General features: G+C 42.3%; 1 protein-coding gene across 1 annotated transcript in view; it reads right to left on the bottom strand.

The window, feature by feature from the left end:
• Positions 1-15,456, bottom strand: part of PDIA5 (protein disulfide isomerase family A member 5) — a 113,551-nt gene extending 98,095 nt beyond the window's left edge. Inside the window, exons 1-2 of the mRNA XM_085311057.1 lie at positions 15,295-15,456; positions 13,978-14,127 (exon numbers count right to left, since the gene is read on the bottom strand). Of these exons, the coding sequence (XP_085167183.1) occupies positions 13,978-14,127; positions 15,295-15,456 (312 nt within the window). The remainder of the gene's footprint in view (positions 1-13,977; positions 14,128-15,294) is intronic.
• Between the last annotated feature and the right edge of the window lie 1,269 nt (positions 15,457-16,725).

The following is a 16,725-nucleotide window of genomic DNA, read 5'->3' as shown; positions in this document are numbered from 1 at the left end:
CGGCCCGGCCCGGCCCGGCCCGGCCCGGCCCGGCCCGGCCCGGCGGAGCTTCCCCGCCGGGAAGGGAAGGGCAAAGCGGTCGGCCGTGAACCGCCGGGCTCCGTCAGGGGCTGCGCTGTGCCGTGGGGTCACGGTGCCGCTGCCCCCACCTGCCTTCAGCCTCTTCCCCCCAGCTTCGGCCGGGCTCGCTCGCCTGGCCGGGAGCGGGGCTGGCAGGCAAAGCTGTTGCCGGCGTTCACAAATAAAAAGCAATCTCCACACAGTCTGTTTCAGCAGAGTTTAAAAAAAAAGGGGGGGAGTTCTAGTTCTGCCCGAACGCTCCGCTTACCTCTGYGCTAGGGCTAGCAGTAGGGTTGCTCTTCTGCGCCTCGACCTCGCCCCAAACCCCAGCCAACCTTCTTCACGAACCACCTCGCTCTTGGTGCCTTTGGCCTTCTGTGCGGCTCTTTAAAAGCTTCTGCTGGTCTTAGATCTGGGGTCCAAGGTATATACGGAAAAGCAGATTAAGGAAAGGGGGGAGAGAGTTAAGCAGAAGAAAGGCTTAGAAACAAGGACCTGTTCTCCTCGTAAGTCGTTCTCACTGGTTATCATCAAAATCCTAAAGCAGAGCCTGGCATGTCCTCAYGTAATGGCAAGAATGCCAGAAAGCAAAAGATAGAGTCCATCTGACCAGGATCCTCTTGTGCAACGTTCGCTATAACCATGCTATCTGAACGATCACTGCATGCAGATGACCAAATGAGCCTGTGCCCCAAGCTAGGCACGTTCAGGGCGCCAGCTCTGTCAARCAAGGACGTCCGAGACATCCTGCTAGTAATCCTGGTGTCAGAGCAGGTCAGTCACGTTGTAATTGGTTTCTCACAAACAGAAGGATTCTCTACGTACAGCCCAGTGGCCATGTGAAATTCTGCCTTGGCTCAGAAACATCAAAGAAAATCAAAGGCATCTTTTAGAGTCTGATCCTTACAGCTGACTGTCGCCTGAGCAGGCGACCTAAGAGGCTGGCTTCAAGGGAGCAATTTGTAGACCCATACAGCTGACTGATCACTTCAAGCAGCGACCATGAAAACTGAATACCATCGACATTAATAAGTCCCCTGAKAGGGATGTAATTTGGCAAAGCAGAAATACATGTAGAGAAAACTATTGCTATTAACATTTACACTTTTGTGGCATCTTTTCTGGCAGAAACAGCGCACACTTTCCTGTTGTAGCTGGATAACCTTTWGCAAATCATTTCACAATTCTGCACCTCACTTCCCATTTGTAGGAGGCCTCAGTTAGCCTGCCTTAAAATGGGGTTAGTAATACTTAGTTTCTCTGTAAAATGCCAGTGAATCTACACAACTGGCACATCCCTGCAGCCATCAGGAGTTTAGGATGGGGAAGGAAGCACCACTGGAGAGAGATTTAAGGAAGGAAAGACAAAGGTAGGAATCTTTTCACTCAAAAACAGAAAGACCCAAAACAAATCATCCTTTTCCTTAAGTATCTGCACCCCTACGGTATATACCACTGACCTCTGTCTGCACTCCCATTTTTGTGCCTGCAGTCCTAAAGACTGTAATGGGATTGCTGGAAGAATGCGCTGTGCTGCCTACTCCCATTGCTGGTGCCAGCCTTCCAATCTACAATAATCGGCCTACTAGAAATAGGCTCAGGGTCCCCAGTTAAAACCCATTTCAAAAAAGCTATTAGGAATAGGTAACCTCTTCCAGATGCTGTTCAATCAGATCCCTAGCCTAAAGCTGAAACGCTTCTTCATGCAACTACCCTATCTCATCCTTACCTCTAGTCTCAGCTGGATATTGAAGCCCTGAAAGACTGTTTGAATCYTCCTGTGACTCTTTTGTGTGGAAAACTGTTACATCTTCTGACGCTTTGTATCACAGTCACTGGTATTAGACAATACAAAAGTAACCTCAATGTGGTAGATTTTCTGCAGTGTGTCATCGTCATACAGGATGTGCTGCCATTGTGGTAGGATAGGATAAAATGCTGGGACATCGTTGTTTTGTGAYAGGAATACATTCTTATCATAATGGCAAGAGGAAATGTTCTCAGGAAGAAAGAGAAAAAGGAAGAAAGATAAAAGAAGAGTAAGTTATTTCAAACTGTGTTTCAGAAAGATTATACAAAAAATCCAGTTTGTGAAACTGCCATTCTTATAAACAAAACAATATAAAAAAGGTATCCATGTGATAACTACAGCTTCTTTCTTTCAGTTCAGCCAATAATTTGTATTGACATGACAAGCATTGCCAAAATTTAAAAGACAAGATCATTGAGCATCTGTCTCAGGTCAAAATAATATATGAAGTATCAGCTATGGACAGTGGCAACTACTTAATCAATGCAGTCGTGCATTGCTAATGAACTCATTACAGTGATATCTGAGTGTGCCACTATCCAGCATCCTAAGTTTTATCTGGTATCTACTTRACATTATTAGCATGTGCTGCTTGCTTCTCCGTTATACAAACATTTAATATTTGTATATGGCATCTCAAAGCACCGGGAAAGCATTCATTAATTCACCACTGTGAAGCAAGAGGGAATTACTGCCCCTGGATTATAGATCAGAAAACAGTACTAGAGAGATTGTATGATTTGCCCAAGGCTAGAAAGCCAGACAGTTTCAGATCAGGATCATTTCCAAAGTCTGTGTTGGGACTGCTAATCCTTACTTGTCTATCTAAATTCAAACATCTATTTTACTAGGAATAAAATACAAAACTGGACAGAGAGTATGTCCCTCCACATTTCCTGTGTGTTGCTGCTTTGAAGAGCTTTTTCCTTTGTTCTCYTTTTAACCTGAACAAGTCTCTAATGGCCTCTCTGCAAAAGGTAAAATGAGTCACCTTTACTGTGGAAATGACACCAGAGCAGCTAGGAAAAGATGCAAATGCTCTGCAAGTCAAACTGGATCCAAGGACAATGAAGTCAACACTGGGACCCCCAAACTGCATAACATTTGCCCTAAATGAAGGCAAGATTCCTTCACTGTCTTAAATTCATAAAGTTCTCCTTCTTCATTCGAGCACTGTCTCTTTCATCCTTTAGTTCAGCTTCAGCCAACTGGTTTTGATCTGTGGGCTTAGCTCTTGCGAGCTAAACTTYGTGACATCTGTGTTGTGGCACTGATTGCATGCGCTGGAAAGAGACATATGAGCTGGTTGTCATCAACAGACTGATGGTACTGTAGCCCTTGGCTCCTCATGACCTTTCCAACAGCTCTTCTGTACATGATGAAAAGAGACAGGACCAGCCCCTGTAGGCCTTCACATGGGAGTGGTCTTGGAGAAGAGGCACAGCTGTACACGGCTTCTCTCCAGCCGAGATCTGTCAGAGAAGAGAGCCTGAAGCCAGCTTTCCACTCCTACTCCTCYGCACCTGACAGCGGGGGCTGCAGATAGAGCAGATCCATGCATATGAGCTAACGAATTCCGTGGTGGATCAGTAGCACATCAAAATAAGAGATAGAAAGGTGCAGCTCTTATCTATAGGATTGTTTCTTCGGTCAAATATTCCAGTGTTATGCTTTTGCATAAACTCTTTTTTACAATATTTTGTTATCAACAGAAACATATCACGAGTCTCAGTAGGACAGGCTGTCTGCTATACAGTTGTTAAATATCTGTGCTTTTCACCTGCTTCGCTCACTGCAGTCAGCGGGAATGGCATGAAGGCCAAACAAGATGGAGTTTAGTCCAAACGCTTTAGCCACAATACTCTGTAATACTCTGTAAACTTATATGGCTGTATATGCCCATATAACTCAGTGCTTCCATTTTCTGCATTATACCTCTTTACATTTCTGAGGTCTTGAAGGACTATGAACTTTTTGTACAGGCCATGCACAGCACAAAGAAGAAATACACACATGCTGTGTACTTTCATGGGAATCTTACTTTTGTACTTTATTGTTGTTGTTTTCTTCAGTCTAGAATCCAAATACTTTTGGACCACAGGTAGACAGATACTCTTTATATATATGAGGGAAAAAAACAGTAGGTGCTGCAGGAGTCAGTTATTTTCCAAATATTTCCTTCTAGAAATTTTCCATTACAGTCTTTATTGCTTTCTTCAAGTCTGAGGTCTACGTGTCCCTTTACATTTAAGTGGCCCTACTGCTAAAAACACTGTAGTTTCTTTCACTGAATATCCAAAGCTGCATATAATGTGTTCTCGAGTACCATAAAAACCTTCTATAGTATGGGCACCTTGCTGGCAGGTRGTGGATAATTTATGTCTTTCAGTTACCTGCTGAGAGAATGGTTTAAACAAGATTAAAACAACCATAGGAGTCTAGCTGTTGTGCAGTGACTGCAGCACTACTGTGTGTTTCCGAAGTGTTGCAGTCAAGACAGTTTTCTAGTGATTTGCAGAATCTTTATAAATATTTGCCGACTGTTTTACCTTTACCATCATCAAAAGGGGGTGGAACAATGAGCAAATTAAGAAGGCTGAGATTCGAATCTGAATCCATGTATAGCTCAACCACAGGTTTCCTGCATGAGGATTTACACGTCATGATCTAGTGGGAGGCCGACTTCTCCACCTGTAAAAAAGAAATAGGTACATTAGTGGAATTTGGATAACACCTCTTGGATTGTGATGGTGCCTCATGCTCCGGTAACAGGGGATCAGCTGTTTATTTTAGGACAAAATAGGTCTCTATTCTGCTAGTAAAATGTTTCTTTCTTAAATATATAAGTTCACATATCAAGATCAGTTCTGCCATGCTGTTAAGAAGTACCTCATGCTAACAGCTAGCAACAGAGAAGTAGATGGGGCTCCTCTTGTGTGTGGAGTGATTATGCCTCTGGTATGGGTACACAAAATATTCATGCATATGAAGGACTAAATATAAAGATAGGTATATAAATACATTACCAAAATATTGGTTGGTGTAAAACACTATTTGCCCTGCTGGCAGTCTTCAGTTGAGCTATATCCGTCTACAGTAGGTGAGCATCTGTTTCCATATTATGGAAGACCATAGTTTTATCAACCAGCAGCATATATTTGCTGCAGCTAATGTCCTACTGAAATATTTTTCATATACCTATCCTATGAGAATATATACACTATATACAATATATACATATTCAGTACTTTTGCTTCTCTGTACATAAATAATTTTATATCTGCTTCTTTTTTATACATGAGTATACACACATATGTGCACACATATACATGGCATATATTAAATTAGGTAGATATTTTGTGGCGGTTTCTATGATTATATGTAATCACAGTAATTATCGAGTCTATATGTTTGATATTTTTCTCCATTTTTTCCGGTTTTCCTGGTATTAATTTGTATGATTAAAGGACTGTCTGTCTGAGCTCAAAATCAGCAGCCACAATTAAGCATATGACTAAGCAGTCACTAGGTGCTGCGTGCAATAATGCAAACTTCAGTGAGAGGGATTTTCTTCCTGAAAGACCTTCTCTTTGCAAGGGCTACTACACCTAGCCATATAAAAAGAACCGCTTCATGGCAAAGCTAGTATTAAAAAAACCTTATGAACAAATCCCTTGGTTTTCTGCAGTTCTGTAGTAATTTAGCAATTCAGTGAGGAATTTACTAGGTCCTTAGAATTTTCTCTCTAAACCCCCTTCCCTCCTGCATATTGTAATAACCCATGTTTCAGTAAGGAAATACCACAAAGAATGCTGCATGGGAAAAGAGACTGTGGAAGAAACAGATAAGCAAGAGGGAATGAGGTCTTGATCCAAAACTCTTTGAAGGTAATGGATTGACTTCAGCAGGCTTTGGCTCAAACCCCAGCTGTCAGAGAGAAAAGTCAGTAATGGAGGAAGGAAAACAGTTGAGAAACAACAGGAAAACAAAGGAGGCAGAAGGAAAATATCCTGAAGACAAAAGGAAGAAATCAGAAAGKGTAAAGGAGGGAGTGCAGTAGTGGACACTACTAAAGCATTGACAGAGGAGAGCAAGAAAGAAACTACAGTGAAATATCCACAAAAAGGTTGTGCAGGGAGAGAGGACCAGTTGCATGCACAGATGCAACGGAAATGGATTTGCTCCTGGTTTTTAAGCCAGTTGTTCATGCAGCACAACTTCGAGACTGCCAGTGACAGAGGCTATAACTACATTTACCTTTTGATGAAACTTTATGGCATCCCCTGAGACCCAGTTCCTCTGTTCATCCAGGCCAGCATTTCTTTAGGGAATGTCATGGCTCCCAGCTGGTGTATACGTTTAGGTTTCTGCTACAGGGAGGAGGTTGGTGTGCATCTGGCTTTCACCTTGATATGGAGCTGCGCTCATGTGGAAGTCAATGGCAATGGAGGGAGCTCAGYACCACAGGTAAATTGCAGTCTTGCCTCTTTAAACCTATCTACCCAGCAATGAAAAAATCTTTTAATGGGGGTCTTAAAAGCATGAGATTTTCTTGTGGGCCAAGAAGAGAAACAGGAGTTAGGGCACCAAATTTCTCTTTTAAAGTTCTGTCACAAGGCTCTTGCAATCATTAGCAAGTCAATAAAGTATTATTTTTCTCAGTTTCTCCCCTTGAAATATGCATGAGCTTGGTGATAGGAGATTCCTCAGCTGCCATTTGTAAAACACTGAGATTTACAAACAGCCCCAACTGTGAAACCCTCTGGTGGGGTCTATCGTGAGACTAGACCTTCCTACTACGGAGGATCATGGTAGGATTTGCATGTTCTTTCAGATCATCTTTTTATAATACAGTTAATTTATTAAAATACTTCAAAACAGCTCTCCATAGCTCTAGGTACCGTACCATAATAATAAAAAGAAATATTTGCAGCATTGTAATGACATTCAACGGGAACTCTGCCAGCCAGGTGAATTCTTTTTTCTCTCTTCATTATCACTGCTGTCCTAATGCCTGCCTTTTTGAAAACCTTGTCAGACAGATGGTTGCAAAAATGAGGAGAAAAAATGTTTCTCTCCTCCTGGGGTTCAGCTTGAGTCTCTGGAATAACAGTGTGGCTCTGGGACAGCCAAAGAACATGGTTCCCTGGATACAGAAGAGTGATAGGGATCKCCAGACAGCACCTCTCTTCTCCTCACCTCTCTGCCAGCCTTGGGGAAATGCTGAGCAGAAGAGCCAGCCAGAGCCTCCAGCTGGACACAGCCAAAGCCAGAATCTTTGCACATGCAGATAATGGTCTGGATTTTGGACTGTAACACCTTTGTTCCATCCTTATTTGCTGCCTAATGCAGTTCTCTCACTCCTACTCAATGTTTTCACTTCTGCTTCACTTTTATCCTCTTATTCTTTTTTCTCCTGGACTCCCCCTTGCCATCATTCCCTGTAATTGCCATTTCTCAAATACTTTTCTTTCCACTTAGCTGATGTCTTTTACATAAGATATCCACCTTACCTTCTCAAAGAAAAATTTAGATGAATAAGGCCTTTGCTGTCCTCACTTTGCTCTCTTTCCCTATGTGGTATATGCATTGTCCCATCTCTTGCTACTCAGACCGTCACGTCTTTGTGCCAGAGACTGTCTGTAACAGTGTTTCTCAGGGGCCTACTTAGTGGGGCTGGCCTTCAAGCACAAATAAAATAAATATCATAAATAATTATGATTCTGAGTTCCTTCAGCAATGATTTTTTCATAGCTCTTGATTTTGCCTCTTGTATATTCTGGCTCCATCAGCTATACATGAATAAAAATAGGCAGAAGCACTGTTAGAAGCAGAGAACTTTTTAGTAGTTTGTAAAGTTGCCATGATGTAAGTGGAACCAGTAACCACATCAGCTACTAAAAGGTACCCGATACCACCTAATTATTTTAGATATGCTTCTATTCACTAAAATAAACTGCATGAGCAGCAATTWTCTATTCTGGGCACCTGCTTCAAATTTATTTATTCTGGGAAACTTCTTCCAGAATTATTCAACCATCTCTAAGCATTAGGCTTAGTGTCTGAGGAGCCTCAAAAAATCCTGACTACTTTCTCTTTGAAAAGCTCTAGTTCCCTCCTCCTTTGGAGCAGACATTCAGCCTTCATCACAGAGTCATGCCCTTTCTAGAACCTGTGCAGATTTGTCCAATTTGCCCAAATTAAATTCAGATTAAGAAAACAAATCAAAGCTGTRTTTTGTACATATGCAGTAGCAACTGCCTTGATTCTCAGGGCTGAAACTTCTCATAGCTCCTAATACGCAGCCTTGCAGCTGCACAGGACAGCTGAGCCTCCTCCTCCTCCTCCTCAGCCCCTGTGTATAAGCRCGGCCATGCTCATGCCACTTGCACATAGGAAGGCAACAAGCTCCCACCTGGCTGCAGATGTTGCTCCCACTAGGCTTGGCCATGCAGAGCTGAGACTGCAGAAGYTGCTCGGAGCTCCCTGCAACGGCATTCACAGACAGTCTGAAGGAGAAAGCAGCCTGATCAGCATGGGAAGGGAAAAGAAGCAAGGGAGGAGGGAAGGATTGGTTAGAGCTTTTAAGATTTGGCTTTCCTTCTTGTGCAAACTGCTTGAAAGAAACTTTCCCCATATTATGCCTAAATTTCATTTCTTCTTTTCTGGGTATCCAGCTTGGTGTCTCTGATGAGATTTGCAGCAATGCTGTGCACTGATAAGAGAAACTGAATTCAATAGGAGTAGTGCAGYGAGTATTTACAGTCTATGCAGCTGACCATACTAAAATATGAGATTTTAGGCAGTCAGATTGCACACTCAGAATAGGGACCTCAAACTTATATTGTTTTGTTTCAGTTCCCTGCTTCTGAAGTGAAATGACATCCTTTTTTTGCCCTACTGTGTATTGGAAAGAGAAATTTATCAATGGGCATAAAGCATTCAGGCTCTTTTGTAAAGAGCAATACAGAAAACATCACATGATAGAGAATAAAACTTTTATCAAAGTAATACTGGAGCAGCATACAGTATGGAGGCAAGAAGCGCATATTGAACATGAAGGCTAAATCAAAATACAGATATTGGGTACCACCAGGTACCACCCATCCTGTGCATTGAATGAGGAAGGAAATTGTTGAAAAATGCAGTATAATCAAATATTAAAGGCTCTATCCTAATGCTTGTTTAGCTAAGAAAACAGTTTTGGACAAAGCAAGCAGAGACAAGATAAGAAGGTGTTCAGGAGTATTTTGGCAAGCCTATGCAAAAATGGGCTAGGGACTTATGGAATGGGGAAGTTAGTAAGATGTTCCTTGTTAATGAGGTGCTTTCAGAACTGCTAGTGAAAGATGCGACAAGACTTAATGCGTTCTTCTCTTCACAGGATCTACAAGGTCTTATAGAGTGACACCAGAATACCTCATAGGATGGATCTGAAGACAATTGCAGTAAGTGGGAATTTAGTTTATTTCATGAGTTTTGGAGCAATATCCACAAGCCATCAAACCATGTTTCATTTTACAAAGTGTCTTGATGTCGTGAGCTGTAGACCCTAGAGACAAAAACACGGATTGAGGTTATTAGGGTGACATAAAGCAGGATCTGTGTTTGGTTTATTTTTTAAACAAGTTGTTTCTTGGCAGCAACCCAGAAAAAAAGCAATATATATAAAAATAAGAGGAAGGATAGCACAGTAATAAAACAGCCACTGAAACTAGATCTGTGCAGACAGTGGAGTCTGAAATATAAGATCGGGAAAGCACTGAGACACTAATAAGGCACCGTCCAGCTGAACTAGTAAAAAGCAATGGAATGAGGTTTAGCTGAGGCTGACAGGGTCACCTCAAGCTCATTTCCCCACGTGCACCACAGAAGGAACACAGCCGAAATAGTGATTTTTTTTTCCTTCTGTCAGTTTAAAGCAGAAAAACAGAGTACCTGCTGAAGGCGCTTGTCAATGACAGGCAGCAAATGGTAGCACTAAAACTACAAGCCAATGCAGCAAATGTGACCTAAGAAATACAGGCTGACAGTGAAAAATGCTGCAGCTCTGAAGCACAACAYAACTCTCTAAGTTTATAAAAGCACTACATCTGAGCAGCTAGTGCAGGAAACAGTGACAGGCCACATGTCTGAGATGGTACTGGGGACAGACAGGAAGTGCGAGGTCCTCAGCATGTTCAGAAATGGACCCCTAACACTATACTGAAGAAAAGATAACCAGATTCCCCATTTTTAAGCCCTTGTTGCAAAATTCCCAGACCCTGCCTAAGGCTTCATTTGGACACACCAATGCCAGCACTGTGAAATTACCCCGTAACAGGCTAAGGGGCCACRAGCTTCTGCCTCCCTCGGGAACAAGATCTGCTCCACTATGAGCTCCCCTGTGCAGGCTTTTATCTCACTGTGCCCACAGTTTACCTGAGGCACTCGCCAAGCTGTGGAAGAAGGTTACATGCCAGATATRTGCTGTAAGCAACGGAGAGCAGTTGGCCTGCAGCTACTCTGTGTAAGGGTTTCATATACCAAGTGCGTAGGCCCCTAGAAGTAAAGGGACCCCAAGTATTCTCCTGAACTGTTTATGCTTAAAGCCTGCTCTGAGGAGAAGGTGAGCAATCCTGGTTTCAGTTAATTTGTCTAAATGAATTATCAAATACCTATATTCTGCTAATAAACTTCCTAGTACATGTACAGTACAGTACCTTTCACTACCAAAGAAGAGCTGTAAGCTCTTGTAGTCTGTTGTAGACTCTTCAGAAGGAGAATCCTCTTTTTATTAGATAGTATCTAGCGTGATGGCATTCTGATCTGACTAGAACACCTTGCTAATGTATTACAATTGAAATATAATAATAGCTATTTTCCATTTTTCTTGATTCAGTCTTGAGATGGTCAGAAAAGATGGAAGCAGAAATATTCAGCTATGTGTGATCTATGATTCTTCTTTACCACAAATCTCTTGGGGCTGTGCTTTTTCCTGTCATGTTAATATCTGGTTGGCTGTGTATTCATAAATGTGAAACTTTTACATGGGAGTGGCTTTGTTCTAACATTGTCTGTTTAGAGTAAGAATTTTAGGTCAAGGACCTTTTCTTTTATTGGCATATACATAAAACTTCTTCATAAGGAACATGRATATATTCAGATTAGATAAATCAGAACACTCAGCCATCTACACCACAAGAGGGACAAGGGACTGATGCAAAGGGAAACTATGACTCTCAAATCTGCTGGAATTACAAAACCAGAACTTGAATCAAAATCTGTTGGTTATGTTATTTTAATACTTAAATACTATGATATATCCTTAAGTGCAAGCAATATGGATTTTTACTGTGTCCAGTTCTGGGCTCTGCAGTACAAGAGAGACATGACAGTACCGGAGAGAGACCAGTGTAGAGCTACGAAGATGATTAGAGGACTGAAGCATCTCCCATATGAGGAAGAGCTGGACCTATTTAGCCTGGAGAAGACTGAGAGGGGATCTTATCAATGTCTACAAATGCSTTAAGGGATGGTGTCAAGAGGAYGGGGCCAGACTCTTTTCAGTGGTGCCAAGCGATAGGAGGCAATGGGCACAGACTGGAACACARGAAATCTCACCTGAATATGAGGAAAAACTTCTTTACTGTGAGAGTGACAGAGCACTGGAACAGGCTGCCAAGAGAGGTTGTGGAGTCTCCTTCTCTGGAGATATTCAAAACCTGCTTGAATGTGATTGTGTGTAATGTGCTGTAGGTGACTCTGCTTGAGCAGGATGTTCAAATTGAGACAATTTTAAAATCCACTTGACCTTTCACTGTTGATTGGAGCTGCTGAGTTCTTGTCCTCCCCCCAGAGTGCATAAGGAAAACAGCTCCTTTTCTTTGGAGTTATTTTATGTTTTGTATGGTAAGTAATGCRGAGGAAATAAATGTTCTTTGTTTACAAACAAGCATGTTCCATTTGAGTGTTAAACAACTGTTATTATTAATTATTTACATTGTGATAGCTCTGCAGAGACATCATCATGGAGTGTGGCTCTATTACGTTAGCTGCTGTGCAAACATAGATGAAAAAGATGATTGTTGCTGTTCCTGATGGCCTATATGCTTAGTTGCCCAAGGTAATGATTTGTTTATAAAAGGCAGCAAAAAGGCCTGGATTAATCCAAACAAAAAAGCCTAACTGTATAACTAAAATCACGTGTAGCAAGAAAGGAAACAAAACTAGAAAAGAATGTGCTAGATTAACCTCACATCAGTTTACTGTTAAAACAATGGAGGGATCAGCTCTTCTACTGTTTAGAAGGGCCATTAAAAAAAAATACAGAATCAAGACGGTCATGAAAGCAAATGTACTAAAAGGAGTAAGCCATTTTTTATGGCTTCTCCTACATCATCTTCAGTCATGGAGAAAAAGACTTAGATAACCAGATCCTAGATAACTTTTGCCAGCTTTAGCTAAAACCTGAATAAGCACTGAGTTCCTGCTGCCACTCTTTTCCTTCTGGATTTTTTTTCTTTTCTGTCTGTTTCTTTTCTATCTTTTTAGCTTTTCTTCRGTAAGAATTTTATTTAGTTGGCCAAGATCACAGACTTTGTTGCTGTGATATTAAATAGGTTGAAATTCCTCCATTTAAAATCCTGAATCCTATTTAACTTCCTAGTACTGATCATGAACGCACTTTTGACTTTCCAGGCCCACTTATCCCATCAAAGTTAACACTGATGTAAGGAGCTCACAATCCAGAAATGTCATATTAATCTAAAGTTATAAAAAAGATTATTGCATGTTTGAATTTGGGGCCTAGTGCTATTTGAAAGCATTTCTTTTCTGTTAGTATAACATTTCAAGAAGTTGAATTGCTATAAAACAGGTAAATCCTTTTATTACAGTAAATAGTAAGATTTTGTATTTGTTCTGAAATAATGAAATGCCAGTAAATGTTATATTTAATACCTGATTTCTTGGCTGAATGAATGTGTTGTCAATTTTGGCACTTAAAAATTATATAATAATTTTGAATACATGTTACCAGACCAATTTTTGGACTAGGACTCCTTCAAATAGAATCAGTCTATGATCTGCTCTAGATCAAAGGGCAACCCCATTGCTTTGAGCAATTTGTTTTTATCGTATTTTCCAATTGAAATGATTGGAGCTTCTCAGAACCCAGCACGTGAGTTTTGATGGTGTTATTTTTTCAGCGTGGGACTGACATGCTGAGTTGAAGGTCTAAATTTTCATAGTGCTTTGGCTGCCTAACTTTGAACAAAATCAGCATCAGTAGGTATTAGATTCCTTTGAGAATCTAGGTTTATGAGACTTRCACAGGAAGTTTGTGGCCTATCAGGATACTGAAGTCTGTAAAGCTACAGGGTAGCATTCTGATTTCTGTATTACTCTTCCTTTCTCCCATCACATTGCTGTTTCCAGAAGATCTGATTCATTTTCTTTGCTTTATTTTCATTATTATGCCAGTTTCCTGTGCAGCCAACACAATATACTAGTTCCTCTGCATTCTCCAGAAGCAACAGCCTTCCCCCAAATCCCACTTCCTTCAGAGTATCTATTTAAGCATGGATTTGTAAGTTGAGAAAGTAGTCAGGCATGTCTTTTTCTGTATGCTTGCTAAATGATACTTAATGTATTGTGCCAGAATCTAGAGAAAACTGTTTTCTCTTCTGGACTTTTCTAAGAAAAAAAAATTGTTTCCTTTCTTTCTAAAAGAGTCTCTTGCAATACACTTTTGGGGAAGCACTCTCTGCTATAATGCATCATTTCATGATCATAACTGCATGCCAGCATTGCAGTTTGTGTATGAGAATTAGAGGGAGCAGCCCCTTCCATTTAATCTGATCCTCAGGGGGCTGGGAAGGAGCAGACAGAGGCAGTGCCTGATGCATTTATCAGCAGTAAATCTGGCAGAAAATGTACAGTTCTAATTTTTTTTTTTTTTGGGTGGAAAACAGAGTTTTTGACAAAACTATTAATTAAAAATATTTCTGTTTGACAGTACTCGTTTTCGGCAAAAAAAAGCAGAAAAAGATGTGATCATAACCCTAACTATTACAATATTTTAACATTTACTAAAGTCTTTCACACATATACTTTCACTATCTTACGCTCCTCTTTTTAGGCCGTATTTCCGAGACAGACGGTATCTCCCTGGGCGCACCATGGCCACGTGGCTGCCATGACGCGCCGCTTCCCCGGCCGCACGGAGGGAAGGAGGAGGGCATGCTGCTGTCCTTACTGTCATCGRGGAAACCAAACTACAACGAGAGGAGAATGCCAGTTCGCAACATCTGCACGGCAGTTCCCAGGAGGCAGCGCAGCTATGTTTAGGAACCAAGATATTTTTCGTTTTCACTGACATTTCAGACTATTCCATGTAAAAACGTCTTCTTAACTGCCCATTTCCCAAGCAGCTCTAGCCAAGAACATGAGACAATATAGGAAATACCAGAAAAGGGACCTACTTCAGGAAAAAAGAGACCTAGACTTCCCGTTTTCAGATGTTGTCATCTTCTTACGAGCTTATTTTGTCTCATGTGAGGTACGATGCACGGCATGACTGTGGTGTACTGAGTGTACCCAGCCCAGCCCAGCCCAGCCCGGCCCAGCCCTTACCTCTTGGAAAGGAAGGAAGGAGCCTAAATGGTCTTCGTTTCAAGGCAGAATTTATGACGTTCTTTACATGTTTTTATTTCTTTGTTTCGTTTCTGTAAAGAAATAGAGAAGGCCAGAGGTTAGACCTGGCTCAATTCTTGTGGCAGTCCCTCTCTTACTGATTGATTAATTATTGATCTATTTTCCTGCAAAAGAAAATCAACAAACAAACAAACCCAGGACAGCATGTGTGCTTTTGTGGATTTACAAGCAATGGAAACATCATAAAGATTAAAAAAAAAAAAAAAAAAAGGTAAATTTAAAATATTGTTGAAGGAAAGACTCCAAAGATAAAGCTAAATTGAAATAATATATTCAAGTACATTGGTCCAAATCCAGGTCTGCTATAAATCCATATCTCACAGATGAATTTTTTTCACTGTTATATAAAAACAGAACAAAATCTGATTTCAGAAGAGGTAAAATATGCCGGCAACATCCACAATATACTGGATCAGACTGGAGAAGACACGGTTAGTTACGTAACTGCCACCAAGGAGCGGGGCCGAGCCCGTAGCTGCGGTCGTCGTGCCGCGCTGGGGAGAGCTGGATTCGCTTCTTGTGAAAATCGTTTCCGCTCTGTGCCCGCTCCCTGAGGAAAACACCTTTTATTTTTCCTTTAACTTTTTTGCATTGTAAAAATCTTTGGGGAAGAGATGTGTTGAGACCTCCAACAGCAAGAACCACGAATTAAGACACGTTTGGAGCCCCGGCCCGCCCGCGTTTGCCGGGGTGACGGCTAACTTTGGRGGGGGGGAGCGCGGCCGAACTTTCGGCCACCTTGACTGACGCGCGGGGTGGCCAGCCTCGGCTGGAGATGCCCCGAGGTCCTCTGCCGGCCCGAAGGCGGTTTCAGCGCTAGCGAAAGGGCCGAAGGAGACGACGCCGGACCCGCTTTTGGGGGTCGGAGGGTCTCGATCCTGCCCGGCCATGCGGCTGYGGAGGAAGGGCAAGCTGAAGGCGGTGAGTGAGCGTCTCCGAGGCGGCTCCCCGCCGCTGGGCGGGGAGATTGGTCTGGTTTTTCTGTGTGGATTTCCAAAAAAAGGCTTGGGGAAGGGGCGGGAAGCCCCTCTGTGGGGACGGCTGGGTCCGAAGCAGCCCGGTGAGGTGACCGCGCTCAGACGCAGCCCCGCGATGGCCGGCGGCGCCGYGGGGATGGGGACAGGGACGGGCAGTGCCCTCGGGGCCCTGACCACAGGCCATGCAGCAAGAACTGAAGTTAGATATCAAGACCGTCGATAAAAGCAAGCATGTGATAAAAATAAGCATTTTTTATCAAGTACAGACTTAAGCTGTGGAACATGTTGTCACAGGAAGGTACCAAGACCGAGGGCTGGAGAAGATGGGAGAGGGTTTGGTCACTCGGGTTATAGGAAGACTGTCCAGATTTGGCATAATTTATGACAAATTTCAGAGATATTTTAAAGCTTGTGCTCTGGGGAAGAAGTGAGTCTCTTAGGAGATCAATTTGAGATTTAAAGCAGAGGAAAAGCACACGTATCAGGTTATAACGCTGCCCTCTTAAGCCCCTGTTAAAGGCAGGATACTGATCTGGATAGATTGCTAGATGGATAATTTACGGCAATTCCTATATTCTAGGCTGAGAGCAGCCACAAAAAGCAACAGTGTGCGTGAAGGTCCTGCGGTTTTAGATTTTACAAGGGCTACAGCCATTTAGCGGCTGACAAATGAAGGCACACCTGACCTTAGCGTCTTTCAATCGGCGCGCCGCGGCCTTCCGGAAATAGGAGTAACTGGCCAAAATGTGATTACTTCCACAAATTAATTCAGGTTTCCTGCTCTTTTGTCTGGTACGTAGCCTTTTGTTCTCTCTCGCCTCTGTCCTCCTTTTCTCCTTCCTGCATGCACAAGAGACGGGAACCGTCCGTCGCTGAGGTACTCCCTTGTGCTTAGGAACCCAATCCAGCATCAGGACATTTCTGACGAGATGTGAGAAATTGCCTCTGGATGTGCCAGCGTATCAGCACAGAAAACAGTAAGCAGGGAACAGAATCTCATGACAACTGACATATTAATTCAGACAAAATGCGTGCAAGAATTACAGTATGTGAATGTGGAAAGAAAGCTGCCATTCGTACCAGCTAGCTTTATGCCACCCACAATTTGAATGGCAAAATGTGGTTACTCATAGAGTATCGTTTGTTATCTCAAGGGATTTCTGGATGAGCCTTAAATAGAAG

Source organism: Rhea americana, unplaced genomic scaffold, assembly GCF_003343005.1.
Source record: "Rhea americana isolate MKP2758 unplaced genomic scaffold, rheAme1 scaffold_33, whole genome shotgun sequence".
Taxonomy (NCBI): Eukaryota; Metazoa; Chordata; class Aves; order Rheiformes; family Rheidae; genus Rhea; species Rhea americana.
The sequence above is the reverse complement of the archived record's forward strand: the minus strand, read 5'-3'. Positions and strand labels throughout refer to the sequence as shown.